Source organism: Pteronotus mesoamericanus, unplaced genomic scaffold, assembly GCF_021234165.1.
Source record: "Pteronotus mesoamericanus isolate MK-2021 breed Mesoamerican mustached bat unplaced genomic scaffold, CSHL_Meso_final scaffold_99, whole genome shotgun sequence".
In the NCBI taxonomy this organism is placed as follows: Eukaryota; Metazoa; Chordata; class Mammalia; order Chiroptera; family Mormoopidae; genus Pteronotus; species Pteronotus mesoamericanus.
In genome coordinates, this window is record NW_026555330.1 from 14,754,866 (window position 1) to 14,779,499 (window position 24,634).

General features: G+C 62.3%; 1 protein-coding gene across 5 annotated transcripts; it reads left to right on the forward strand.

Moving 5' to 3' along the window:
* The first annotated feature begins 460 nt into the window (after positions 1–460).
* On the forward strand, positions 461–23,630 carry ALG14 (ALG14 UDP-N-acetylglucosaminyltransferase subunit). 5 transcript variants are annotated; one of them, XM_054565086.1, is made up of 5 exons: positions 1,753–2,110; positions 2,195–2,261; positions 3,232–3,383; positions 12,938–13,073; positions 22,842–23,630. In XM_054565086.1, exons 3-5 carry the CDS (start codon positions 3,249–3,251, stop codon positions 23,309–23,311), a joined length of 741 nt encoding a protein of 246 aa, XP_054421061.1. In that variant the 5' UTR covers positions 1,753–2,110; positions 2,195–2,261; positions 3,232–3,248; the 3' UTR covers positions 23,312–23,630. The 5 variants fall into 5 exon arrangements, with proteins under 5 accessions (XP_054421059.1, XP_054421063.1, XP_054421062.1 ...); XM_054565084.1 differs by lacking the exons at positions 1,753–2,110; positions 2,195–2,261 and adding an exon at positions 461–694; XM_054565088.1 differs by lacking the exons at positions 1,753–2,110; positions 2,195–2,261 and adding an exon at positions 461–694 and having other exon boundaries at positions 12,938–13,069; positions 22,842–23,203.
* Positions 23,631–24,634: the final 1,004 nt, after the last annotated feature.

Consider the following 24,634-nt stretch of genomic DNA (forward strand, 5'->3'; position numbering starts at 1 on the left):
TTTCCTGCGCCCCGGCCTGGGGACTCCTGTTGGCACTGAATTAGTGACAGTGACCTTGGTTGACAGATGAGCCCTGAATTCAATTCTTTCTATCAAGGTACTTTGCACTGGCAAACACTTTTTTTCAGTAAATATCTGCAAGCACAGCAGAAACATCTCCCTTGGCATTTTAAAAAGAAAGAAAACAAAAGCACTGTGTGCCACTGGGCCTCGGGTGGAATTCACCAATTCGGTAGAGCTGGAATATCTGCTGACTTGGGAGTTCCCAGGCCCTTGGGACGCCCAAGTGACCTGACCTCATCACGGCCGGAAATCCGACCTCCCCAGACATTAACTTCCGGAATATGAGCGTCCGCTTGGGCGGGAGCTGCGCAGATTCCAGAGTCCTCAGACACTGGACTTCCGCCTCCGGCCCTGAACCCCGCCCAGCGCAAGCAAGCCCCGCCCAGCAAGACAGTGTACACGTCGAGTTTGAGTCTCCTCAGTGCCCGTAGTTCCTGAACTATGACCGTGTCTCCGGGCTGGCCAGAGGCCATCACGCATGCGTCGTTCCTTTGAATGGGGACCCTCCTCATCCTGGCAGCGGCGGCAGGGGCGTTGGCAGTGGTCCTGGCCCTGCGGCTATGGCTCGTGCTTCACTCACGGGTCATCGTACCTCGGAAGTCTGTCAGCCTCATGGTGGTGGCCGGGTCCGGTGAGTAAGGGGCGGCGACCATCGGGCCGTGGTCGGGACTACAAACCCCAGAGTGCACTGCGGCACCGTCCCCTGGCCGCCTTAGCGCTTTGTGCGCATTGCACGCTGAGAGTTGTAGTTTCCCTGCGTCACCGGACCCGACCCCCAGCCCGGCCCAGGGGCGGTGGGCGGCTGCTGCCTGGCCCGGCTTTAATGACAAAGGAGTGCCTTGCAATGCTCTGTCATTAAGCCTTTCTTCAGCGTATAATAGTCTAATAAATTCTTCGTGAACAGAAAGGACGCAGGTGCCTTTTGGTGCTAACGTGCAACTTCCCTGAAAAATAGACTGCTGGTTTGCACGATCAATCTAGGCATTTCGTGTTTAGTTTAGGAATCACGATCCAGGAGGCGAGGCGGACTGTCACATTTATAAGCATACACAGCCCGCGAGGAGGAAACATCTACGTGCCATCCGTAGGACACCCGCACTGAGCACGTCCTGCCACAGCGAGAACAGCAGGCTGTCCCGGCAGGTGACCGCCTGTAAAGGGGGTCCCCAGCCCCGCGGGCGCTCACGCCTTGGAACGACAGCTGCGGCAGGGAGCTGCGCCACTCGCTGTGCGCAATTAGGAATGTAGAGGAATCCACAGAAAATGGCGGGGAACTTGCCAGAGTGAGATGAGAACTAGGCGGCCCGCGTGGTAAATAATTACAGCGGCCAACGCTCGCGCTCTGGCCGGGATCGGCAGGGGGGGCGGGGCGGGCGGCGGGTGCCACCAGCGCCGCGCGCCGAGCGGCGCCACCGACGAGCGCGGCGGGCGGGCCCGGGAGGCCGCCGGGTCCCTGCGGGTCCGGGGACGGGCGGCCCTGCCCCTGCGGGGAGGGGGCCTTGCGGGCTGTGCGCGGATCCGCGCTTTTGAATGAGATCGCGCTCGCGCTGCGCTGGTCACAGACTGACGTGACTCCCGAATAAAAGGGGCCGGGGGCGCGGGGGCGGGGGGCGACAGAGCAGGAAGCTGTAGTCGTGGCCCCGGGGGAGTGGGCGGCCTGGAGCAGGGGTCGTGGGAAAGGCGCTTTGGTTTGGGGTGTATTTTAAGGTAAACTGGGAAGGTTTCATTCCCAAAGAGCACATCTTAATCAACTGAAGTCGGAGACCAAGCCCATCCTTTCAATGACTTTATTCAGTAGGAAGGCGCCGTTTGCAACGTAGGTGTTCAGTGAAGGTTCCCCTTATTTTAAAAATGGAAAAGACAGCTAAAGCGAGTTTAACGGGCGTTGTAATCGCAGTGGAAGGTGTTGTGGATGTTCGATTTTTGTCCGTAATTTTCCGAGCTGAGAACAAGTAGCTACGTGGCGCACCACACACTTGCTCGAGACTAAAAACGGGAGTAAAGTGAGTGTGAACTGGGCGTGTGAATCGCTTGCCCCGGTAAGAAGGTGGGTGACAAGCTGAAAGCTGAAGTGTGATCCTAATTCCTCAGGCTCTCAGTTGCTCCGTGCTGATCGTGTTTCTGTTTCTAGCTCCTTCTGGAATCCAGCCGTCCTTCCCCTTCTCCTGTGAGACAGCCTGTCTGTTGGGAGGACCCAGGTGCTCCATCTGTGGGACATTCCTTCCCTTTTGTTCACTGTGTCGCTCCGGGGAGCTCTTCCTGACAACCGCGGGGGAAGTGGTGGGGGGCGCGGCAGCGTGGGGAGCGGGGTAGGGAACGAGGAAGGTGAGCACCGGGGCAGGCGAGCACCTCACCTGCCGGAGGCCGAGAGACTGGAAGGAAAGCAAATAGGTCTGACCCGGCTGACGAGGAGTTTGCTTGGCTTACGCAGCATATAGTTAAAGTGGCAGGTGGTTGTCCTTTTGGGTGTTTGTTCCATGAAGGAAACTCAGTGAACACAGTTGATTTTTTTTGTTTTTAATTCATGGTTTTGAAATGAAAACATTGAAATTTTGGAGACTGTACGATTTCAGAAATGGAGTGTGCAGTGTTGGGCGAAGCTGGTAACTGTTGGAGGGCCGGCGCTGTGCCGAGCCCCGTCGGGGCGAGAACTACAGAGGCAGCGCCCATGACACGCACACACACACCCCCCCCCCCGCCACCAACGCGACTTCCCAACACAGGCACCTTCAGCGACCGTCCCCCGTTTGAGCCCGCTCTCTGGCCTACTTTGCCCTCATCTCCTTGCTTCGCCTCCGCCTTCACCGGGGGTCTCCCCAACTCGCTCCAAGGCTCAGTGTTTCATGCCCGTGTGCTCCCCCTCCCCCGTTGTAGTTTTTCTATCTGTCCTGCACCCCTCGGTGTCTCTCGGTGCGTGTCCTTCCCCCACCCAGGCTTCTTGATAGCGCGACACTCCTCAGACCTTCCTCGGCACCTACTGCGAGCGCTGCTTTCGTTTTTATACATTAGGGATCCTCTTCCCTACATAAAAGTAGTATTCACACAAGGGCACAGGCTACTGTTTCCCGTTGTTCCTTCTGCTTTTGAGAAATGCACCGATGGCAGCGTGAGTGGTCGAAGAGCTCGGCCGCATGGCCTCCTCATCTAAGGCCTCCGCTCTGCTTCCAGGCGGGCACACCACGGAGATGCTGAGGCTGCTCGAGCGCTTGTCCAGCGCCTACTCGCCCAGGCACTACGTCGTCGCTGACACGGATGAGTTCAGTGCCCAGAAGATACATTCTTTTGAACAAAGTCGAGCTGAGAGAGACCCCACTGCCACGGTAAGTGATCGTTTCTATTTCTAAAAAGGTCTCGAGTTGTGTATTGAGTTTCATGTTCCCTGGAAACAACCTCATGGCGCCTCAGTTAAGACGTGGGGCGTTGGAGGAAGGAGTGGAGGGTGACATCCAGACTTTTGTCCCGCGCTATCAGAAAACGCGCTCTATGTGCGTGAGCAGGACCCCAGGAGGGAGTGGGGTCTCCCCGGGGAACATCTGTGACCGTCCCAGCACAGCATGGGCTGTGCGGCTGGGTCCACCGTTGATGTTCAGGGGGAGCCTGGTCTGGGGTACAGGTTTGGGAGCCACGTGTGTTTACGGGATGGCACTTACTTAGAGGAAGAAAGTGGGTGACGTTACCCCGGGACCGAGTGTAGTCAGAGTGCAGCACAGGGCGAGCCCTGAGCCCCAAGGTGCCCTGCCTTTCCATGGCAGGGGAGCGTCACCGTCACCGAAAGGTCAGCTGCCAGGCGACGCTGACCGCTCCCTCTGGGCTTTCTTCGCATTCCTGGCAAGGAGAGAGTCCCCTTCTTCCCAGTTCAAAAATGTCTTTTGAAAGTATGTAGTTCTGTCTCTTACAGTATTTCAGTCTGCCTGTGGGAGGAGGCCTTCAGGGTCGTTTTCCCCACCTACCAGGACTGCAGTCAGAGCCGTACCAGGCTGGGGGCAGAGGCGCAGTGCCGCCTCGCGCGAAGTCCCCGCGGGGCTCCGTGTGGGAGCAGCGCCCAGCCCAGCCCCGTCCCTCCCTTCTCCCGGTGCGGCCGCAGGTGCAGCAGCGCGCCCTGGCCCTGCACTGCGCTCGCGGGGCTCAGCTTTGAATGACTCCTCGCAGCTGAGTCGCCTTGGCCTCCTTGAGGGGCCCACACACCCGCGCCACTGGGAACCGGGCCCTGGCGGGGGGCCGCAACCCTGCCACTGGGAGTGCCGCTCCCGCGCGGCTCCAGGGACGGGCCAGCCCACAGCGTGACTGCGAGGCTGCCCTTCCCTGAAAGTGACCGCCTCCCTGGAAATCAGCAGGCGCGGCGTGGCGGCCCGAGCAGCAGAGGGACTCCCTCTCGGCTGCTTTGTGGCTTAGGCCAAGGCGCAGCTACCAGCGCAGTCCTCCGTGTCGCCGGCTTGCGGGGGTCGCGGGGGTGCGGGCACCCCCGGGCGTGCCGCTGCGCGCAGGCGGCAGGCAGGTTCAGCCCCGGGCTGCGAGCCTGTGTCCTGAGTCCGGCCGCAGCACCGCCTCCTGGGCGGCGGGGCCTCGCTCGGACCCCTCACGGGTCCTCTCTTCCGCTGTAGCTTTTTAATGGCATTTAAAGGCTTTAGGTGCAAGATTCGCCTTATTTATAAGTACACAAAAATGAAAATAAATCATTAATTTCTACACTTAAGATTTTTTTTATTTGCTCTTAAAGAGAGGGAAGGAAAGGAGAGAAGCATCGTTGCAGGGCGCCCGCACCCCAGGCGTGGGCCCCGGCCCAGCGGAGCCGCGGCCTGTCGCTCTGCGCGGCGACGCCCCGCCCGCCGACGCCCCGCCCGCCGAGCCTCGCCAGCCAGGGCCCTTCTGGGCTCCTTCAAGCCCTGCCGTTAGCCCTCGCGTCTCTGAGGAGCTTCACGTCTTAAGGGAAACAGGTTTCCCTCGGGGGAACCTCTCAGTCCCGCCCGAATGAAGCGACTAGGAAGGCAAGTAGCAGAAAGCTAAGCAAAATGCTAAAACCCCGGACGTTAGCTGCGAAATTACCTAGATGAAAAAATACCGTGAAAAACCTTCTAAAGAAAGTGTGATTTCCCCTGGGATGAGCTCTAAAGCGAAGAGTGGCTGAAGCTATGCTTCCCAAAGATCAGCCTGCCGCCCCCGCCAGAGCCAGTACCCCCGGGGCCGCGTCCTGGCCGGCGGGTCTCCCCCACCAGGAGGCGGGCGCCTCTCCCTTGCTTCCCAGGCAGTGCCTCCTCTGTCATCCACCCTCTTGGCAACGGCTGTCGGAGCAGCGCTGACATCTTTAGGTCCTGTCACCAAAGGAAACGGCGCGGTGACTTGGAGTAGGACCTGAGAACGTGAACGACGAACGACGGGGCTCCATTCACAGGCAAAACCCCAGCTGGGGTCGGGGAATGGATCTGAGGGTCGAAGGTCAGAGCCACCTCCCTGGCCCAAGGCCACCTGCCCAGACTGCCTGCCCCCGCGACGCAGCTGGGGGGACCTGGACCAGTAAGACACTTGCTCCCTCACTCAGAGCAGCGACCCAGTGCGGGATCTGCGCGAGACAGGGCTCGCCCATAGGCCTCGCCGCACCTCCTGACTCAACGCAGCCCGCAGTTCACAGGCTGGGTCCTCAGTGGCTACTTAGTTTCTTTACTCTTTCCTTTCCAAACTGCATGTATGTTTGTTCCTTAATGTAACAACTTTGGACCGTAAGGAATTACATAAAGTAAAAAGTGGGACTCCCCAGCCCCACCTGGGTCCCACGCTCTGGAGGCCACCGTATTGCCAGCTCGCGGGTGGGGCGGCGCCCTCGTCAGGCGTGGGCTTGCAGCGATCCCTGCGCGCCCCCTCCCCGCCCCGCCCCCCGTCGTGGGCTGGGCTTCGGCCTTGGACCCCCGGGCCTGTGCTGGTGGCCGGGAGGGGTCACGGAAGGACTGAAGCGCTGCTTCCCAGCTTCCCACGGCCTCGGGAGGTGCTTCCTGAGGCCCCCAGGTTGTGCAGCATTTTTATATCTTTACAAATTTCCTACCGAAAGTGTGGGTGCTACTATAATTAGAAAAAAGCTTGAAAAGAAAAAAAGCCCAACCAAGCGATGGGCTTGCCCAGGCCCAGCCGCGCCCCCTGCACTTGCTGGCTGGGTCCCGGTGGTGACCGGGCAGACCCTGCGAGCACGGGGCGGGGAGGGCCCGGCAGCCCGGGCCCTGCGAGGCCGTTCCTCGCTGCTCGGAGGGCCGCCCGGGGGGAGGTTCGCTCAGGGGAGGGACGCGATCTGCTGGCCGATTCGGACGGACCGCTGGGGCGGGAGGGTTGCAGGGAGGCCGGGGACAAGGGACCCCCCAGGAGACCGGCGGCAGCCCGGCGGCGGCGCGGGCGGGTTTCCAGCCTTTGCTGAAAACGGAGTTGATACGATTGCGGGGAGGGGGGGGCGTGAAGAGAAGGGAAGCAGAGCGCGACAGCCTGTGGTCGGAGCGGTCGCGTGGACGGAGCGGCCACCGCGCACCTGGGGAGGCCGTGCCCGCTCTCCCTCCCCGGCCCTGCTTGGCCGGGCAGGCGCGGGGCGGCAGGACCGCGGCCCAGCCGCCTCCGCCGCGCGCTGTCGTCCCGCGCGCCGCCGCCAGGGGGCGGTGCGCGGCCAGCATTGAGCCGATCCGGGCGGGCTGTTAGGGGGCGGAGGGGAGGTCTCATCTTTGTGCAGAGCCCTGGACTGACCCCACGCACCCTCTCTCTCCCGAGGGCGCACGAAGGGGGAAGTCCCGGTCCCGGGAGCAGGGCCGGCCCGGGAGGAGCGGGGCTTCGCCGCAGGGCAGCGGCCGGAGGTGTGGGTGACGATCCCTGCGCGGAATGGGCCTCCAGAGAACCAGGGGGAGCGGAGCCGGGACAGAGGCGTCAAAGGAGGTGGCGCCACGAAAGCCGGGGTGGCAGGAGCGGCCAGTGCCCTCCGGTGTCCCACCGGCCCGGGGGCACTGGAGGGACCGGCAAGACGGCGGGCACCTGTGGCTTCGGACAGAAGCAGGGGCAGGGGGAGAGCGGACTCCCTGGCTGGGGTGTTGGGGGTCTGCCCCAGAAAGGCGGGGAGGGGGGTCCGACCGGGGAAGGCAGCGTGGGGACAAGGGAGGAAGCGGAGCGGGCAGGCCACCTGCGCACAGGGAACCGGGGAAGAAGTGGGTTGCACTGCCAGACAGGTCAGACCAGTTGTAGGGACCGGAGTCTCCCCGGATCCCGTCGCAGAGTGGATTCAGTGCGCGGCCTGAGCGACTTAAATTAAAGGCTGTGCAGAGCGAGTAGAGAGGTTGCCCCTGGTGCATGGATGATGGTTGATTTTTGGTCTTGTCCTCCAACATTTCCTAAGATGACGATTAGAAAACAGTGAAAGTTATTTTTTAGAAGCAAAGCTGAGAAGAGATAAAAGCCTCAGTGGAAGTAACAACCTACTGATAGGAAATCGTTACTTTCGAAATAACCCAAACACACGTCGCAGGCGCCAGTGATCTGGGGCCGGCCTTCCGGCTGTGGGAAGCAGGTAGCTGGCCCGCGGCTTGAGTCAGGGCGTTGCGTGGGTTTGCGCCCGCGGGCCGCGCCGTTCGGCCCCCGCGGGCTCCGCGCAACCCCGCCGGCGGCCACCAGGGGGCGCCCTGACTCCGCGCAGCGCGCCGGCGCCGGTCTCCTCGTTCCCAAGCGGTTCTAGGAGCGCGTCGCAAACTAGGTCATTGCGGCTGTGGGGTCTTCCCCGTTTGTCGATTAGGTATCACAACCCGCTGCTGAATATACTTCCATTTTTAGAAAGCGATTAATGTATATGGGCACTTTTCCTTTTATAATAAACCTTAACTCTGTTCACTTTTATGTTGAGGTAAAAAAGAAAGACACCTCTAATTTGGAAGCTTATTCTGAATGAGTGAATATCTGAGTAAGAAAATCTTCATAGTTTGTTGCAAACAGAGATCCCGATGTGGCCATTTCAGTGAATAAATGATTATTTTCAAAACAATACATCACATAGACATGTGCCCAGTTCTAAAGTATTTTCAGTGGCTTACCACCTGAAATGCCTTCCTAAATCTTTTCTTTTTTAAAAGATTTTATTTACTTATTTTTAGAGAGAGGGGAAGGGAGGGGGAAAGAGAGAAGAGAAACATCCATGTGTGGCCGCCTCTCATGCGCCCCCTGCTGGGGACCCAGCCCGCAACCCCGGCCTGTGTCCTGACGGGGAATCAATCCAGCGACCCTTTGGTTCACAGGCCGGCGCTCAGTCCTCTGAGCCACAGCAGCCAGGGCCTTCCTAAACCTTAATTGTCCCATCCTCCACGTCCCCAGGAAGGGCAGGTTAGGCTAGACTTCTAGGCTCAGATCTGAATCGATGGAGCTGAACACACACTGCACTCGCTCCGGCCTGCTCCCGTGCCAGTTCAGTGGCACGGGGCTCCTGCCATGGGCCGCGCTACTGCACACCCTCGCCCAACCCTGGCTTCGCGCCGTGGCTTCATGACCAGCCCGAGGACAGAACAAGACGGCCTCCGTCGGCCTCTGAGAGACACGCAGCCTCTCTTCCCAGGAGCCCAGCACACACCTGCCCGATGGCCTGGTCAGGCGATGTTCCCACCGAGCAGCCCGTCGTGGTGGCCGGGCTCGGGGTCGTCCCATGTCATTTAAGCCCTTCCGGGCCCACCCTGGGAGCTGGAGGTCGGGGGCGAAGGGGGCGGGCTGAAATCCCACCCAAGCCCTCGGGCTGCGGCTGTGAGAGCCCGCAGGGGAAACCAGGCGATTGGGGGCCACGGATGGGACCGAGGCCGGGAGAGGACGAGCCTTGTGAAGGCTGTCAGGCTCCCGGGACACACCGCTCGCTCCTCTGCCCGAGCCCAGCACCTCCAGGCAGGGAGGGCCTCCCCGGGCGGCAAGGGGGCCGCGGGCGCCGGAGCAGGGGCTCGAGGCTTTGACCTGCCAGGCCGGTCATGCCATCGCTGTGGCTGGTCGGGCGTCCCGGCTCCTGCGGGACCTCCGTGCTCCACAGCGAGACCCTGAGGCTGGAGAGCCAGGCCCCCGGGGGGGCGGGCTGTGCCTCACTGGGAGGGCGTGCGTGTGAGAGCAGCGTTCCGGCGTGGCCCCCGCCGGCCGCCGTGACTTCAGAATGACTGGCGGGGCCATCCGATATCCTTCAGTGTGTGTTACGCTTTGCATTAATAAAAAACAGTTATGAAAGAAAGCTGAAACCATTTTTGGTTGAATGAAATTTTACCGTTTCAGTCTTGTCTTGTTTCCAAGAGCCTGCAGTAGTGCAGCGTTTGTTCAATAATGTGCGCGTTGTGCGATCCCGCGGGTGGGGACGGCAGAGAGCGGCTTCATAGCCCCCGCGTCTGCGCTGCTGTGGTTTATGATGCTATCGGGATTCCTGGGTGGAATTATTTCCATCTAAATCACTGGAACCCTCTATTTAGTTCATCACAAATCTCAAGCCAGATATGTTTGTGGTTTTTAGTGGTGAGGTAATACTGGAAGACACTTTGAAAGTTACAAGTTGTCACCCACTGTTAGCATTTAACTCAGGGTTTCACTTCAGAGAAAGCAGAGGCCTGGAAAACTCATCTGCCCACGGCGCTTTCTGCCCCTTAGGCATTCTGCCCTCCGTGTCGGTCCTCCCGCTGCACGCTTGTTACGTGCCGGTCAGAGGTGCGTGTGGAACCCTGCAGGCGGTGGGCACACGCGGTACAATGGGGCGTGGTCCCTGCCCCCCTAATCAGGGGCGTAGGGAGGAAGGTAGATGGGCAGGCGGGTGGACGGATGGCTGGACAGATGGACAGATGGACCAGTGACAGGGGGTTTCACTGACTATTTGATAGAGAAGAAGAGAGAGCCTCACTCTTCGCTGCTCTTTTCTGTTCCCGCCGCTGAGGGGAAGAGGCGGGGCCACGCCGCTGGGCAGCCACATCCTGCAGGGTGAGCTGGGCCGCAGGGAGCTGCGGGGAACAGCGCCACCCGGCGGCTGCCAGGCGGGAGGGCAGCGGCAAAACGGCAGAGCTTGCCAGGGGGCCTTGGGGTCTCGGGTTCAGCAGCAGCGTCTGACTATTTCTAAGGCTCTGTTTTTATTCTCTTTTTCCCCAGGAAGGCACGGGGCCAGGGCAGATGGGGCTGATGTGCACACCCCCGTGCGGAGCTGGGGAAGGGGGCCGCGGTGGGAGGAGGCGGCAGCTCGGGTCCCCAGGGACTGCGGGAAGGGCGCCCGCCAGGGGCGCTGGGGCTGCAGCCGTGCAGGCTGGTGAGCTGCAAGCAGAGGCGGGAAGGGCCCGGGTCCGGGAGGGCGGCGGCCCAGAGGGCGTGGGGCGCCGGTCGGCCGGGCGTGCGTGGGCACGCGGGGCCCCTGGGCCGTGAAGCGGAGATCCAGGGGGCCTAGACAGGGCCCGCGGCACAGTGCAGACCTGGGCCCTGGCTCCTTCGCCCGCAGGCCGCCGCCTTGGGAAAGGTCCGGGCCCCCATCTGGGACGTGCGCAGGTGGGATTAGTTGGCCTCCTGCAGCCCTGAGACGAAGAGTCGGTGCCTCCCGGCCCCGACCCAGGCTGGACTCGGATCCTGTGGCCGCAGGCGCCGCCTGGTCCGAGGGCGCTGGCCGCGCCTCCCTTCGGCCCGTGGCCCGCTCACAGGCCGTGAACGTGGGCCGGGGCGGCCCTCGGGGCCGAGCTGCGGACTCACAAAGCCCAACGTCTGCCGCGGGCCTTCCTCCCGATGCCCGAGGCCACGGCCAGGCCTGCTGGGGGCTCTGACACTCTGTCCCGTTCCTTTGTCTTCAGTCTTTTGAGTGGCCATTTTTTTTTTCCATTGACGTCTTTATATGCTGCTATTTGATTATTTTCTACAACGGTATAAAGTAATAACAACCCCTCTTAAGATGTTGCCACAGCCTGGCTCTTGGTGTTTCCTCCAGGTGACACGGGACATGAAGTCCCCACACCAGCTCCTGTGCGGCGAGCCCAGCCAGCCCACGGGCCCGGGGCTTGGTCCCTGCTGCCTGTCGGCTCTGTGGTGAGGGAGCGGCCCGGCGTTGCTCTCGAGCCAACACCCGCAGCCTCGTCCCCATCCTGGAGCGACGGTGGGTGGTGGTGAAGAGCGGCAGCAGCTCCACGCTGAGCCCCGCATTCCTGCTCCGGGTCCCGGGGGAGGGGCACGGCCGGCCACCATGATCACGTGTGGCTGGGAGCGGCCACCCACGCAGCCGTCCCGGTCACGCAGCCGTCCCGTTCTGGGGCTGTGAGTGCCAGATGCTCGCGCACACCGCCCTGCCGCACAGCCGATGCCTCAGACGCGGCCTCGCGAGCTTCGGAAAGGCTCTCTTCTGCGGGGGCAGCGTGCTCCCAAGGCCCGAGGGGGACGCGATGGGGAGCGTGTGAGGCACGCAGCCCTGCACTCCCCGGCGTAACCCGGGTGGTCGCCCGGCTCCCAGAAGGCCCAGTCACTGTCCTCTCCTGCTCCCCAAGCCTGTGGGTGTCCCTTCTACGTGAGAGAGGGTGCCCTGTGGACAGTAGGACTTTGTGGAAATGATAAAGTGTGGCCTTTGAGGGTGGGACCCTCCGGTTTCGGGTCGCTGGCTCCTCGGAGGCTGACCGCTGGGTAACGAGCGCCCCCGCCCCCGCGGGGAGCCCCGTGTGGCAGAGAGGCGGGGCACCCGGCCAGCTCGGCGCGGCCCCGCCGGCGTGCCAGCCAGCACCTTCTCGTTCCATGAGAAACCCACCCGGAGCCACCCCGCTGGGCCACTCCGTCCCCAGCCCCCAGAGGCTAAGAGCCGAAAGCGCCGCGGCTCTGAGCTGCCGAGTGCTGGGTGGCCCGAGAGGTAACGCGTGCCCTCAGACTTCGCCTCCAGGAAGGGGCGCTGGTTCCTCCGGTTCCGGAGGCGCGTGCTCGCGGCACACCCCAAACGTGGCCACAGGGAACCTGGAGAGCGGAACTGCCCCGCAACGCCGCCGCCGCGCAGCCCGTGGCAGCCGGGTCCTGGTGTCCGCCCTGCAACACCAGTGTATGTACACGTGTGTGCACAGACACACGCGTGTGATTTGTTACCACACACTGGGTCATATGAAACAAACCGCCCTGCAACGTGCGATTCACTTTAACCACTTACATTGGCCTCTCTGTCATACACATTTGTGTCATCTGTGTCATTTGTCACGGCAGCTCCTTGTGTGTCACTGTATGGACTTCTCTGCTCCCCAATGGTCGAGGCGTGGGCTGCTCTCCGTGTCCGCAAGCACAACAGTGACACAGCAGTGACAGGCCGCGCAGCCGGCGGGCCGACGCTCTCTGTGGCTGCTAAAGCGCTGCATCGACAGCGGACGCAGAGTGCGGGGGTCTGCCCAGGCGGCCCTCCCCACGGGCGCTGGCGACGCGCTGGCCCCGGAGGGCGAGGGTCTGTTTCGCAAGCCCACAGCGACGCCGGGGACGCAGGCTTCGCCAGGCGGCAGGGCAGGCACGTGCCACTGTCTTCCGGGCCTAGTGGCGAGCCCGCCGGCTGCGGGTGTGCTGCCTGCGTGTGCCTTCTGTTTGGAGTGGCCGGTCCCTCTGCCTTGTCCATCGTGGCCTGAGGTTGTGCCTTACGTACTGATTTGTAAGAACTCTTTGTATATCAGCATGTTATGCTCTACTTAAAACATCTCTTGTAGGAAATTTCCCCCAAGTTACCGTCAAAACTGACTAACATTTTTGAATCCTGTTTAGAAAACTTTCTGTCATAACCCAGTGTTGTATAAAGCATGAAAAAGACTTTTTAATTTAAGAGCCGTTGGAATGAACATCAAGAACAATCGAGAACGCATGGCACACAGATGTCGCCTGTGTGGCTTTGCTGTCGGCGGCCCAGCTGATTCGGGGTTTTGCTCTTTCCTCCCAGGCGTCCGCATACTACATCCACCGCATCCCCAGGAGCCGCGAGGTCCGGCAGTCCTGGCTGTCCACGGTGTTCACCACTTTGCGCTCCGCCTGGCTCTCCTTCCCCCTGACCTACCGCGTGAAGCCAGACCTGGTAGGTAAGGCCGCTTCCCCGCGGCTCTGGGGGCGGTGTTGTGGGCGGACCCTGCTCTGCCGGCCTGCGCCGGGAGCGATCGCTGGGTGTGCGCTGCTGACAGAGGACAGATGTGGTGGCGGGCGGCCGGGTGGGCGCGCGGGTTCCGGGCGGCCCGGCCCCGGCCTTTGGCCCCCTCGAGCGGCGAGAGGGACTGCTGGGCCCGCGCGGGCTTTTATCTCATTTTAGGCAGTTCCCTTTGGGACCTTTTTCTTTGCCTTAAAACGAAAGGGTTGGATTGGATGTCTCTCAGTTTCCTTCTAACTTAGTCTAAAATTTTATGAGAGCTATAAACTGGCCTGTAAAAAGTAGAAGGATGTTTCTAAAGGAATAAGGGGGAAAAGAGAGAGTATGGAATACTTATTTCCATTTTGAACGGCATCAGTTTGAACACTTCGAACACTGTCTGGTCGGCTGCCCCGCCACGGCCGGCGTCGCCAGCGGAGCCCCCTCCTGCGGTGAGGCCCCCCAGTGGGGACCGGAGGTCACGGCCAAGGGCCTCTCTACTCCGTGGGGGCCAGGCGCCCCTCGCTGGCCTCCTGAGCCCGGCCAGGGCCCGCCCAGTCGTCCTGTGACCTGTCACAAAGCACTGTCTCTTTCTTACCTCTTTAACAATCGGAGGGAAAACCCCGTTTAGCAGGGACGGCGGCACCGGCCCTCCCCTGACCGCGCGTCTCGCCGGCCCGGCGCCCCTCGGCCTCGCCTGGCTGATGCGCGTGCCCGAGGCGGCGGCCTCTGAGCCCACTTGGCCACCGTCCTCATTGCCACAGGGCGCGTGCGAATAACAGAGCAGCTCGCGGCTTAGTCACTGGAAAGCCCATCCGTCCCGCGTCCAGGGGCGACGTTTGCTGAGCCCCGGAGTTCATGAGATCGGCGACGCTGTCCCCGTTTCAGGGGTTGCACACGGGGCTCGGGGGCACGGAGCCGCCGGTGCAGGGTCAGTGCCCAGGGGGAGAGCGAGGCCGGGCCCGGGCCCCCTCACTCCAGGGGCTCGGCCTCCGCGTGGCAGAAGCCCCCGCCCCACCCCTGCCCCCCGCTCTGGCCCGCGAGGCTCCCCTGTGAGTCCCCGCGGAGGCCCGACACCTTGCATGGGCTCTGTCCTCACTGCGGCGGTGACAGGGGCTCCTTAATTGTGTGCGTCTGTCGCAACGCAGACTGTACGTTGAAAAGGGCACATTTGACTGTAGGTAAGTTGTATCTCAATCAATATACATTTTAAAAAGATACACTGGATTAAAATAGGTATAATTGCCAAAACTATCAGAGCACTTGGCTTTCTGTAGCCTTCTATACAGCGCTGAACGCTCTGAGTGCAGGTGAGTTGGGGGACTGTCGGCTTCCTCTCCGCCTTTGCTGACGCCCCTCCCCAGTTCTCCTGGCAGCAGTGGGGGGCATGGGCCCGTTAGCCCTTCAGAGCCGCGGCCGAGGGGCCCCACCGACCTTGGTCCCCAAACCCTCCCTGTGCTTCCTCTCCGCCAAGGGCAGTGTGCACGTCGGTCGCGCAGGGGTCTGAATTCTAAACGTTCTTTGCAGTTCCCTGTTTTGCACCTCAGAACCCAAGGATTTGTCCGCCGCTGTGTCTTCTTTAGTTTCTCCCAAACGCAGGAGTCTCTGAGGGAGTCGAGACAGCGGCCAACCTCCCCCTCCCCTGAAAATGCACTAGGAAGAGGCGCCCGCCCGGGGGAGGGCGGGGGAGCCGAGGCCGTGGGGGGCGCTGAGCCTGCAAACTCTCCGCGGGCCCCGGCGTTCCCGCGGCTCTTCCCGGAGAGGGGCCTGTCACGCGCTGTGGGGTGGCCTGGGGAGAAGGGCCAGGACCGGGCGCTGCAAGTCAGCACGGGGACAGAGGCGCCGCCCCCGAGCCGGCCCCTCCCGGGCCTCGCGCCCGCCCCCGGCCTCCCCGCAGCCCGGCCGTTGAAGGAAACGTGGGCAAGGGGCTCCGCACACATACAGGAAGCCTCGTTTCATTTTTAATCGAGTGAAAAGTAAATTTCAGGTTCTACATGTATAACGAATGGGGGAGAAATGGACCATTTCAGCCTGGTGCTCGGCCTCTGCCTGAAGCTGAAGCTGCTCTCATTCGGCGAGGCAGCTCCCGACGCATCTATGGCTTGTGCCCCGCGCTCCGCGTGAAAGGGGGCCGTGTTTCCCTGCGTCATTTTTTTCCGCGTTTCATGCCCGGCCTGAGCGGTGAAATGTCTAAGTTCACGGCGGCAGCCAGTTGACAATGGATCGTGGGTTATTGTCCACAAGCATTACTGTGATTTTTTTTTAATTGGGCATTTTCTGCGGTGAGTCACAAACTGGGTGGCACTGATTACCGCTGTTGGCCTAGTATATCACATTTTTATTGGCCTATTGATTGACATGTGTTTGAAACATTAACGAGAGTCAATTAACTTGTAGATAAGGCAGAGGGCCCTGCGGGAACTCCATTTCCCCCCACTGCTGGCCTTTGGTTCTCTGTGCGCACCGACCTTCATCTGGTTTTATATATTCTGGTGATCAAAAACCTTTATGACATGTGCAAAGGAAACTTAGCTAGACAAAGAAAGGTCAGCTGACCCCAGATGCCTATCTCTAAGTGGAATTAAGGGAGAGTAAGGTTTTCAAGCCAAGTCAAATAAGAAGCAATTGACCACAATCGTCCGTTGCTTTGTGATTTCCACGATGAATGGAACCGACCGGTAGCGTTTGGTCATGTCTGTTCAGTGCCTGCCCCTCTGAGCAGCCCCCGCCCACTCCGTGGCCGCCGCCAGACTCGGGGGGCCGTTCCGTGGGGAGCGGACACCGAGCCTGTCCCCTGGGCGGGAGACTGGTTTGTGTGGAAATCCTCCCACGTATCTGGTTTCTTGGGGCTGACGAACTGCCTTCCCAACTGTGTGGTGAGCGGCCAGCTGTGCCCAACACGCTGGCTGGTGACAGCCTGGCGCTGCTTCCTTCCAGAAGTGACGTCTGTAATTTAGACGGCACGGCTTCTGGTTCACATTCGGGGTGACCTCAGCGCGTGGCGGTCAGAATTGGGCTGGGTTCTGTCAGCCAGAGATTGCTTTAATTGCTTTTGTTTTTCCCCTTTGGGGGACTCTCCGAAGCTTGAAACCGGTCTTTCTCTCCCTTCTCAGCGGGTCCTTTTCCACTTGGCACATGTGACGGGTTTCCTCCTGCAGAAGCCAGTATGGCTTTGCCTCCGCTTCGCTCTGTCCTTTCGCTTTGCCTGCATCATCCCCAAGTTGCCTTGGCTCCAGCCCATCCCAGCGGCCTCTTCCTCCCCAGGTGGAAGCTGGCACGGTGCCCTAAGGGTGGCGGGGCAGCAGAGAACCCCGCTGTGAGCGCAGGGGTGGGGGAGGGAGCCTGGAGGAAACAGGGCTGTGTTCCCAGGCGGTGAACCTGCAGGGACCCGGCCGTGCGGGCGGGGCCAGAGCTGGGCGGGTGGCAGTGTCCAGAGGCTCGGCAACTCCGGGCCCTGGTTCCCTCCTGGGCCGGGCCCTGTGCAGAGGCTCTCAGGGCTGCCTTCCAGGGCCTGGGGGCGGGCAGAGATCTGTGTTCCCGGCCTCCGAAAATCAATCAAGCGACCTGTTGTTCAGTACTTTTCAAGCCTGGCTGTGGTCTGGGGGCAGAGGGAAAGCGGAGTGCACAGCGAGCAAGATAGCACAGTGGTGGGGGGGGGGGGCTGCAGCCCGTCCCCAGTGGGCAGGGTCCCCAGTGGGCAGGGTCGGGAAGGAGGCGGCCAGCTCTGGGGACCCAGGGCGGGGAGGGGGGGGGTGTTCAGTGCCTATGAAGAGGAGGGGCCCGCTAAGAGGGCAGGAAGGAGGAGCCAGACAGGCCTTGAGAGCTCAGTGGTGGCCGCTCAGGTCCCTGAAGTCCTGGAGGCAGAACAGGAAAAGCGCTTTGCTTAGGGCCTCTCAGTTACCCCTGGCACCCGCCCACCCCCTCCCCGGACTCGGGACACCTCTGAAGGGTTAAATGCTGTCTCTGCCAAAGCGATCAGGAGAAAATGGCAGAAGCTCCTCGCTCCTCCTAAGCAGAGTGCAGTCGTTTCCTTTGCACCCTGAGATGAGACTCACACAACAGGCAGTGAGCCCTGCCGAGTGCTCAGCGTGGTGGCCTCCGGCGCCTCCGCCCTGCTGCGCCGCCTGCCCCCGGATGAGGCTCCAAGGCAGTCTCACCCACAGCTGCTTTACTTTCATGCCCAAGGATCATGGAACCGCTTAGGGTTCTTTCTTACTAAATTTAAAAAAAGAAAAGATTACAACTTAGTGTTTGCTGACAGCCTGTGGGGACAAAATGCCGTCTTCCTCGTCGCCCGTTTTGAATTTCTTGTCCCACCTACGAGTCGAGGGAAATGCGCCTTCTCAGGCCAGCATTCCATCTGTGGGAGTTTGTTTTCCGGTCACTTCCGTCCCTCCTGGCCTCCTGGTATAATTCTTCTTTGTGTAGCCTGATACCTCCTGGTCATGCTACACAAATAAGAACTATAAGAAACAGGAAGACGAATTTCTCCTGCTGGTGTTGGACTGAGCGAGGCTCCGTCAGCCGCAGGGAGAGCTCCCCGTCTGCCCCGGCCGACCCGCCGGGCCTGCCCCGCAGCTCTGCCCTTCCCCAGGGCCCAGGGGCAAGTGCCTGCAAACCTGTCCGACAGGACCTACAGCCAGGGACAAGGACACTGTGACCGCCACAGATTTACTAAAGAAGGAGCGAGCACACTACACATTTGCACGCTGTGCGGCTTACAGAATTTGCGAGCATTACTGTCGAGAGTGAGAAGGTGGCGATTAGAAACAAGTAGGATGGAGCTTGTGCGAGTATTGCACGCGCTTCACACAGCGGGAAGCCCCCCGCTGGTGGGACGCAGCCAGGCCGGGAGAACACGCGGTGGCCGGCCGTGCCCCCGGGCGCGTGAGCGCAGGGCCGTACGGCGCGCGTGTGACGTCAGAACGGGCCCGCGGCGGACGTTGCCGCAAAGAACGGAACGTGTGGCGGGGCGGCCGCGGGCGGGCAGAGGGCTGTTCCGTTCGGTAGCAAACACCGCTCTGCCTTCTTAGGCTCCCGGTTTCCCACTGCTGAAGCCGTCCCTGCAGAGCGTGGGCAACGCACTGTTTGACATGCACGTGCAGCCGACAGTCCGTGGAAGCAGGTTTGCTCTCGTAGGCTGAGCACCTGCTTTCCCTCCTGCCAGCTCCCGGGGAGCGCGTAGGTTCTCCGGGCGTCTGGAGTCTGTGACCGTCCCCTCCTCCCCACAGCGCAGGCTGTGAGCGCTGTGGGGGCCCAGACCCAAGCCTCCCGGCCTCGTCATCCCTGCCCACATGGCTCAGCGCTGGGTCAGGTGCCCAGAGAGGCCCCCGGTGCGTGAGCGGGCGGTTCTGCTTTCCCACCGTCGACCCCACGGACAGGCGAGCCGTCCCCGGGGTCAGCGTCGCACCCTGGCCCCTCCCTCGCTATGCGCCCGGGAGCCGGGACTCGGAGCCCCGCCTCAGAGCCGCGCCTGCGGCAGTGCACGTCTCTTCGGCCTGCGGGGGGCTAAGCAGCGCAAGCAGCCCGGGGGGCTTCCTCTGTGGCCGGTCCGCCGGAGCTCCCGCCACGTTCTTACGGGAAATGGCGTCACTGAAGTATTTGCAGTTGCTAAGAGGACCTGCGCCCACTAGCGTAGCATTACTTTCTGGTGCCTTTTTCTGGGATTATACAACCTAGATATCAGAGCAAGAGGTTTTCCTGTAAAGCTCTAGTGTTTGGAGTTATTGATTCCTGGATTTGGTGTTATTTTATAGACTTGGTGACAAATAGCCCTGACCAGCATGTGCAAAAGGTCACCGTGTCGATCGCGGTCAGAGCGTGTGCGTGGGCTTCCGACCAGGGCCCGGTCAGGGGCATGTCAGGGACTGCCGATCGGTTCTCTCTCACATCCGCGTGTCTCTCCCTCTCTCTCTCCTTCCCCTCTCTCTAAAAATAAAAAATAAAATCTTTTTAAAAAACCCTCATTGACAAATTAGAAATTGTGAATGTTTATAGGTAAATTATTCCCAAGCACGTCGTTATTCTGCTCTAACCGCTGGGCACCGAGGCCGGAGCTGGGCACGGGCCGAGGACGCGCTCACAGGGTCGGGCGGCGGGCGAGGCCCAGAGGCCAAGGCCGGGGGCGGGGGCCTGCGGCCTGGACCCTGAAGGGACTGGCTCGGGGCCAAGGAAGCAGCCGTGCGACGGAGGGGAGGCAAGTTGCCGCCCAGGCCTCATGGGGAGGCGAGCGCAGGCGGGCGAGCCCTGTCCCGGTCCCGCCGCACAGGCAGGGGTGACGGTCGCGCCTGGCGGAGCAGCTCCAGGAGGCGGAGCAGCTCACGAGCCCCGAGAGCCCAGAGCGCAGGCCGCGCGGGTCAGGGGCAGACCGGGCACCGCACGGGGACGGCCCGCAAAGGCCGGCTCCCACGGGCTCGGGGGCCCGGGAAACACCAGCACTGAGGCACTGGGTCGCCTGCTGGTGTGGAGGACACCGTCCCGGACCGACGGGGGAGAAGGCTGCCTCGCTCAGGTCTACCCTGTGTCCCTGCCTCTCTGAGTGCGCTCTAGGGCGGAGTCCCCAGCGCAGCCACACAGCACTGGGAGGGGTCCCCAGCAGGGCCACACGCTCCGAAAACTTGGCCAAGCCCGAAGGCCAGAAAAACCTCGGAAACACCTTCGCTCAGGCGGGCAGGGCTGTTCAGTCCTGCACGCTGCGGGCGGGCCGGGGGCGGCCGCGCCGGGTTCCGTAAGTGAGCGGCAGGCCACAGACGCACGGGAAACAGCTCGGAGGGCGCAAGCACGCCCGGGGGGCACGTGTCCGCCGAAGGAAGGCCACAAGCCAGGCGGGGCTCGCGGGGACCACATCCTTCAACCACAAGGTCCAGCCAGCGTGTCTCCAGTCGTGGAACTGTCTGCTGTGTTTCTCTCTTGCACACACATACCCCGAATTTTGTTTTTTGCTTGCTTGCTTTCTTTCTTTTTAGAGGGAGGAGAAGGGCACAAGGAAGAGAGAGAAGGATCAATCGGTTGCCTCTCCTGCGTGTCCGGACATGACTGGGACCGAACCTGCAACCCAGACATGTGCCCTGACCGGGAATCCCAAGGGTGACCTTTTGCTTTGTGGGATAACGCCCAACCCACTGAGCCACACGGGCGAGGGCCACAGCCAGAATCTTATAAGTGTTTCTATGCATCCTCGTGACTGAGAACTCAGGGACCAGATAATCCTCCACGACAATGCGTCAGCCTCTGTTTACACTGGAAACTGACCCGTGCGTAAGTCGCCTGCGCGTGGCCAGCCGGCGGTCAGCTGGGCGGGACGGGCCGCGCACGGGGCCCTGTACCAGCCGGGGAAGGACCGCAGCGGACTCGTCCCTCACAGACCGAGTTCTGTCGCTGCTTTGAATTCAAGCCAGTCCTCCCTGTTTGGGCAGGACAGTCCCCTTTCCTCATGTTCACCGTGTCCCCGTTTTACCTGCTGAAAAGCCTCTCTAACCGCCCTCAGCCCAGTGGTGGGTCAGTCTGCCACCGACTCTGAAAGCACGAAATGCTCCTCACAACGTCAGGGTTCCAGGCGCTGGGCCCGGCCGGCGGGGGCGGGGCTTGAGACCCCGCCGTGTGGTTTTACCTCGTCGCCTGATGTCCCTGGGCCCCCCAAACGCGGGGGCGACAGCGTCCGCCTGGCGGGCCGCCGCGGGTCCGGGTGCAGCCCCTCCGCTGAACGCCCTCTGAGGAGCCTGCCTGTCAGGGTCGGGGGCTGCCCTTCGCCTCCGGGGACGGGAGCTGGAGGCCGCCCGCGCGCAGGGCCGGTGGGGGGACGCGGGGCTGCCGGGCGGCGACACCTCCCTGACAACGTCGCAGCGGACACAACGGGCACAGCGAGCGGCCCGGAAGGCAGGGAGCGGCGCCTTGACCGTGTGTCCGGAGGGCAGGACGGCTCCAAGGCCCCGGGTCCTCCGCGGGGCGCAGGGGCGGCCGGCCTGGCCGTGATCTGCAGCGATGGCTGGGGCGGCCTTGGCTCTGCCATCCAGGCCAGAAACAATAAATCAAGTCTTAATTTGATGTCGTATTATTGTCCGTGACAGAGCACAGGGCAAGGACTCGAAAAGCCAGTCCCCCGTGGCCGCTCAGCTCTCCGCCAGCGCCGCCCCCGGTCGCCGGAGGAGCTGGGCCTGGAGCCCGCAGCAAGCAGGGTCTTCCTCGCGGGCGTTGAGGCGGCAGCGGGGCGTCGCTGGGACGTGAGAGGACCCGGGGGCCGGCGTCTGCGTGTCCCTGCCGCCTGTTTGCCGGCCCTCGGCTCAGGCCCTGGCGGGGGCGGGGGCTCCCCAGGGGCCGCGGACGCCCAGGTGGCCACGCGGGGCAGCACAGCCGGCCAGGGGCGTCCTGGGCCGCACAGTCCGAGCAGGGAGGCCGGACCCCTCCGCCCCTGGACACCCGCGAACCCCGCTTCGGGGAGTCGGGCTCCTCCGTCGCTGTCCACGTGGGCATCACCCGGGCGGGCCAGGCAGGGCGGAAAGATGGCCGGACGATAAAGAGAACGAAGCACGTGCGGATATGGACACACTTTTCACAATGCCCCCAAATATAACAAGAGCCCCATGTGCCACACGAACATGTTCTGTAGTAAACATCAGCGCACGTGGGGGGACACGCGTGGCGGGGAACGCACCGAATGTTGACAGACCGGCGAGAGCCCGGGGCCGCTGCTTCTCCGCGCTGCTCTCCGGTTCTCGCGCGGAGCCGGAAAGTCAGTCTCGCTGGAAAGAGAAGCCACGTGGATCCTCTGCCGCGCTCTCAGACAGCGCAGCGGTCCCCAAACCGCGCCCAAGCTCAGCGCCCTGGGTGCTCCGTCGCCGGCCCTTTTCTGCGCAGTCCCTCCTCCCTCCCTCCCCCGCTGTTCCCGCTGCCCCTTGCTCTCAGCTGTAAACCCTTCCCGGTGGCTCCACTCCCCGAGCCGAGCCGGGCAGAGCTCCCTGCCCCCGCCCTCCTGCCCCGCCCTGCGCATTTGCCCAAAGGGCCGTGGGGGTGGCCGCCTCTGAGGCTCCCTCGCCGTCCCTGCAGCTGAGCCCAAAGACCCCGCTCGTCCCTGTCCTCGCGGCCTTGCAGGCTGCAGCAAATGCCGCTGACTGGGTGCTCGCCTGCGGCACCCTTCAGGGCACCGGAGGGTCACCGTGCGGTGGCAAGGCCAGTGGTGGCGGTGCCAGGCCCCGTCCTCCGAGGGTCCGGCGCCGCACACGAGGCGCCCACTGGCGCGCCGCTCCATCTCGCGGCCTCTCACTGGGCCGCGTGCTCCTGCCTGGACAAGTGACTTCCAGGGAATTGGAGGCCCCGGCTGGTCACACTGGGGCCACACGTCCTCTCCTGAGAGTCGGGTGTGGAGGCAGCTGCCCCCACACACTGAGAGCAAGAGCCGGGGACACAGCGGCCCTTGGCCGCCGGTCACAGCGCAGCGGACGGGAGGCGCCCTGTGGTTCCGGCCCCGCGGATCTGGCAGTGGGAGCACCGGCTGCGGGTGCCACAGGCAGAGAGACGCCCCTGCTCGGGGCTCCGGGTGGGGGAGCGAGGGAGCCCGCACCGCCCGCCCACCCTGACATGCGCGGCGGCTACACGCTGCCCCCGGACGAGGAATCACTCAAGGCGTAGAAATGCTTAGACAGTCCCTCCTCACGGGTGGCTGTTTTTAATGCAAAATGCCTCATTTCGATTAGTGTTCTGTATTTTAACTGGCCCTTCAACTTTTTTTAAGGTGCTGTGCAACGGGCCCGGCACGTGCGTCCCCGTCTGCGCCTCCGCCCTGCTCCTGGGGCTGCTGGGTGTGAAGCGGGTGCTGCTCGTCTACGTGGAGAGCGTCTGCCGCGTGGAGCACCTGTCCCTGTCCGGGAGGATCCTCCGCCCCTTCTCCGACTACTTCGTGGTGCAGTGGCCAACTCTGAAGGAGAGATACCCTACGTCCGTGTACCTGGGGCGGGTCGTCTGACGGCGCGACGTGCCCCGTGCAGCCCCGCGTCCCCGCCGCTGACTGCACTGGGGGAGCCGCGTGTGCGCCGGGCAGGCGCCCGGGACCCCGGGGTTCGGGGGAGAGTGCGGGAGCCCAGGGAAGTAGCTGAGAGCTCTTACGAAAGAGGCGCGAATAAACCATTGTGTAGTCACACCTCTGGGTACCGACTTTCTTTTCTACATCGAAGAACCTATCGCTGCCTGCAAGGTATCTTCTGACTTGTTTTAATCATATTTTTTCCTAAATCTAAATATAGAGTCTGTATCATTTGCAAAATTGCTTTTTCTTTTCCAACCAGCACTCTGTGGTGTAGAAAGGAAGGTATTGCTTCTCCTTTGTTCCCATGCACGGGCTTCCTTTCCTGTGGGACCCGCGGCCCTGGGGAGCCTTCCAGTGGGAAGGAAGCAGCCACAAGGCCGGGCCCCACCCCCCAACTCCGACCTCGGGCTCCCGGCCAGGACCCTGAGCAGAAACCCGCCCCTTTTCCTGTCCTTCAGTTTTGCTGTGTCGGTACTTGGCCTCCATCCCAAATACCTTTTGGAATCTCTTGTTTAATTGAATAAATTAAAAGGTGACCATTGCTGTAGCATTAAAAATGTGGTTCTGTTGATCTGGCATCCAGACTCTCGGAACAGTGTTCAAGGATGTTTCCAGAACACGAGGCCCGGCCCCACGGGGCTCTGCTGCTTTGAGACGCTTGGGCTTCGGTGGGCGCGTCACGCTTGTGAGTGCTCGCTGAATGCCAGGGGCCCTTCTGCGCACTCTTCAAGTCCCTCTATAGTCCCGGCAGCCGCTCGGGGAGGCGGGGACGCGCTGTGTCGCTGGTCCTGCTCCCAGGGACGCCCTGTGCACAGCTGGCGCGGGTCACACACAGCGGGGTCCCAGCTGGCGCGGGCCTGGCCGGGAGCTCCCTGGGAAACGGGAAGCCCAGCCTGCGCCCCTACGCTCTGTCCCTTGAACAAGGCAACCCAATGAGAAGACCCTGGGTCATATTGGAAGTGTTTACTTTTTCCTCTTATACCCTTTTAACAAGTGGGGCATGAACCTAACAAAGAAATGCTAAGGCATCACTGAAGAAACTGACTTTGAGTGAAAAGAGCTGCCTGGCAGGACATAGAGGGAAACGCTCAGGCAGCCTCCGGGTCCCCCCACCAGCCTCCTCCTCGGGCGGGGCCGGGCGGTCTGTCCGCAGGACATCGTCCGGCTCCTGGCTGGAGAGCCGCGTGGCCGGAGCCCACGGTGCTCAGGCCGCAACAGCTGCAGGGGAGACGCCGTGACTTGTTCTAGGGGTCTACGTCCCAGACGTTCTGCGGAGCCTTTGCGGGGGCCGCGTGTAGCCTGAATGTGAGAGAAAGACACGCGTGTCCTGCCGTGGAGCGCGGGCATGCCTGCCGGGCCCAGGCTGCGGGCACAGGCGCGGGCCAGGCCCGGGCCCCCGCGTGCTGCTGTTCGGGGCTGCCCCGGTTGACCCGAGCCCTCGGCGCGGCCTAGCGAAGGGGGCAGGCCCCGTGCTGGGGCCTGGGAACGGCAGCGCCCCGGTC